The sequence below is a fragment of the Suricata suricatta genome, chromosome 8 (genome assembly GCF_006229205.1).
Source record: "Suricata suricatta isolate VVHF042 chromosome 8, meerkat_22Aug2017_6uvM2_HiC, whole genome shotgun sequence".
NCBI lineage: Eukaryota > Metazoa > Chordata > Mammalia > Carnivora > Herpestidae > Suricata > Suricata suricatta.
This window is the reverse complement of record NC_043707.1, coordinates 29849124-29852648: the sequence shown is the minus strand read 5'-3', so window position 1 is coordinate 29852648 and position 3525 is coordinate 29849124. Positions and strand designations below refer to the sequence as shown.

General features: G+C 60.3%; 1 protein-coding gene across 1 annotated transcript in view; it reads left to right on the top strand.

Moving 5' to 3' along the window:
* Window positions 1-1046, top strand: part of CUX1 (cut like homeobox 1) — a 353536-nt gene extending 352490 nt beyond the window's left edge. Inside the window, exon 23 of the mRNA XM_029946913.1 lies at window positions 168-1046. Within this exon, the coding sequence (XP_029802773.1) occupies window positions 168-237 (70 nt within the window). The 3' untranslated portion in view covers window positions 238-1046. The remainder of the gene's footprint in view (window positions 1-167) is intronic.
* Window positions 1047-3525: the final 2479 nt, after the last annotated feature.

The following is a 3525-nucleotide window of genomic DNA, read 5'->3' as shown; positions in this document are numbered from 1 at the left end:
GTTCCCCGCCCCAGTACCCCGCCTGCCCCCCGCCCCCTGCTCCCCAGCACCCACCCTGTCACGTGGTGCACGCCCCCTGATGATCTCCATGCCCCCCTCCACACACACACACAAGCACTTCTCAAATTTTTACTCTTAGTCTCAGCAAAGGTTTCTGTCCCCAACAGGTTCGCGGATCACCTGCACAAGTTCCACGAGAATGACAATGGGGCGGCCGCCGGTGACTTGTGGCAATGAGTCCCGGGGGTCCACGACACGATAGTGATGGCTGCATTCCGCCCCCACCCCTGCTTGTTCAGCTGCTTCTAATGACTTAGGCTTCCCCAGAGAATTCCCCAAAGAAACCACCCGCCAGTGTCAGAGGTCCCAGCTACCCCCCCTACCACCCCCCCGTGCCCCCTCAAAAGAATGTTTTGGCCATATCAGGCCCCCTACGTCCAAAAAGCCCCCAAGGCCCAGCCAGGCTAAGTCCAAGGGCTCAGCCCCACCTTAGGTGCACCACCCACGGCCTGACCATCAGCCCTGGTGGCGGTCGCCTCCCAGTTATGATGCTGATGGAGTCCCCACTGATTCTAGCCATGGTTAATCCAGTTGGGAACCCCTGGGCCTCTCTGTGCCAGGCTCTGGGCTCCTCTAGGGCTCCCCTAGGATCTACCACTACTCCCCAAGAGATAGAGGGCCCTTTTTTACAGGCCAGCAGGCTTCGAGTTCCTGCCCCACCCTAAGAAGGGGGAAAGCCCCAGGGGGCACGGGATAGTTTCCGTAACCACCTCCCTGCCCCCAGACCCATTATGAGTTTTGCTTTCTTCTTTAGCAAGATATTTTGGCTTCTAGGCAAGGATGGGTCTCCAGTGAGCCCCTGGGCTTCAGGTTCTTCAGACCCAAGAACTGGTCCGAGGGGCCCAGGTGTTTCCCAGCCAAGCAGAACTGGCCGTGAGCCATCCTTGCATGGCCAACTCGGGGCCGCTGGCCGATCCTCCTAAGTTAGATTTGCAGTTGCATGTTCAGCTTTGCACATTTCCAATAAACACATGGTTGCAGCCACACTGGTGCCCACGCTTTGTGACTCCTAGGGTACAGGAGGCTGGTGGGTGCCTGTAGCCACATGCCTGGGAGCTGGGGCCAGACCTTCCAGCTGCTGGGCTCATTTGAGGCATGTCCCCCCGCCCCAGGGACATGGGACGTCTCTTCCTTTTCCCAACCCCCAGGAATTCCATGAGTGGATCCAGCCTTTTCGGGAACCGAAATCCACAAAGTCTGAGTTCTCTTGAGCAGAGAAGCAACCGAATCAAGAAGAGAAATCTCTCTCTCTCTTTTTTTAAACTACCTGTCAGGCTGCATGTGGATGTGTGATGTGTGATGCATGTGTGATGTCAGCTCCTGGGGAATCCCTTTCTGTGTGCCCTGGAGCCATGCACTCTCTGCCACTTTCCCTCGGTCCTGCTGGCCAGGTGCTGCAGAGCCCATGCCCACTACCTCCTGAGTACCAGCTTTGCATGGGAACCCCCTGAGCCACAGGTCCGCCCCAGCCCAGCTCGACTCATATGGGTCCCTTCCCACCCAGACCGAGGGGCTTCCTTTTGGTTTGTGGAAGGGCCCCCCCCCCCCGGCCAGCTGGCCTCAAAGCTGGCTCCACCCCCAGCTCCCACCCCACAGTCCACCAGGCCAGAGTCCCCTGTACTATCCCTGTCTCCATTTTAGTCCTGAACACCCTAGAGTTCAGGACCTAGGGTTCCCAGCCTCAGCACCTGTCCCCAGCCCCCAGAGGCTCCTTCCCTCGGGGACCCCAGATGATGAACCTATCCTCCCTGACTCTCATTCCTGTCCCCATGACAAAGCTGCTCTTGGCCAATCACCAACACCCTCCACCCTCCTTCCCCGGTCTCCCATCGGTTCCTCTTATGGGTCAGAGGCACCAAGCAGCTGGCTCCTCCTCGCTTCCTCCTCCTTGGAGATCAGAGCAACTGTCCTGCCCAGGGCTACAAATCCCAGAACGCTCCCTGACCGATGACAGCCCACCAGCAGAGCTCAGCCCACTGCTCGGAGGAACCAGGTTAGTCCATGGGGGCCCGGCCCTCCCATCTCCCGGAATGGGGGGAGGCGCCGCCAGGCCACCCACACACACGCCCGCAGCTTGTCCCGGCTTCGTTCATAGACCTCCTGGTTGCCAGCCAGGAGTGCAGGCCTCCACGCAGCTCCAATCGATAGCTGGTCCACGGCTAAGCTTTCATTAAGTGTCTGCTGGCCAGGTCCTGCTGGTCTGGGTGTGGAAGGGAAGAGACCAGGTACCAGGACCTCAGATGAGACCTGACTTGCTTCAGCACCCCTGAAGAGGGCAGCCCAGTCCTGGGGGTCAGAAGCTAAGAGATCCAGGCCAATCTCCACCTTCACCAACCCACTGCTCCTCTCTAGGCCCCACCCTTCCCATCCACAAGATTGGGATAAACATCCTTCTTTGCCTGTCCTGCTTCCTGGGAAATCAGAGATGTGAAGTGGCTTTGAGAAAGGTTAGAGGGCTCTCTACAAAGGTCAGAGGTCACTATGGGTGGAAGAGGGCAACAGATGGAGGCACTCTCAGCTGGTGGGGAGACCGTCGCCAACCACAGAACTGCCAGAGGTGAGGATGCAGAAGGTTTGGTAAGAGCAGGGAGAACTGATCTAAGCACCTGCAGGGGTTGGGAGCTTGGGGCAAGAGGCAAGGGAGAGGAGGGGAGGAGTTCCAGCACCCTCCTCCTCTGCCCAGGAGCAAGCAATAGGTCTGATACCTGAGTTACCCCCAGGCTCCTCCTGGACCCCTTTCTGGCCTCTTGAAGGCCCCAGCTTGCCGGCGGTCGGTCCACAATTGCTCCAAAAAGACCGGCAGCAGTCTGTTTCCTTAGAGTGATCTGGCCCTAATCTATGCCTTGGGCTTTGGGGCTGCAGAACCCAGCAGGGGTGAAGAAGCCAGGGCTATGTCCCACCCCCATCATTCCCGTTTGACCTCTGAAGATCTCTCCGGGTGGCCTCAGTCTCCCGTCGCTGTGAAGGTGCATAGATGGGGCCCTGCTCGGCTCTTCCCCGCCCCGTAGCCCTTGGGCTATTTCCGGCAAGGGGAGGGCCGAAAAGAGAGGGCGTGGTGCTCGCCCTCGGATTTATGAGAACCAGACATCGACTTCCCCCGTTGCGACATCTGGGCCTCCTCGAGGCTCCCATTGTTCCCGAGGCGGAGGGGTCCCAGACGGCGGTGGCCTCCGCTGGACGCCCATCCCCAAGAGGCGCCTACGCCCCCATACACCCCACTATTCAGGCCACCCACCCGGACCCCACCCGCCGGGTTCCCTGGGCACGCTTCCGCGAGGAGGAGACTTTCGTCCCAAAAGAGGCGGCAGCAGGCCGGTTCCTAAGTCTTTGGGCCCCAGCGCTCGGCCACCGCCTCCGCCAGAGCCCCAAGGAAACTAGCACCAGCAGCGGGCGCGGTTCAGGCTCCGCTGAGGACTGGGGGCGCGACGGGGGCGGGGCCGGCGCGGCCCTAGGCGGGCGGGGGCG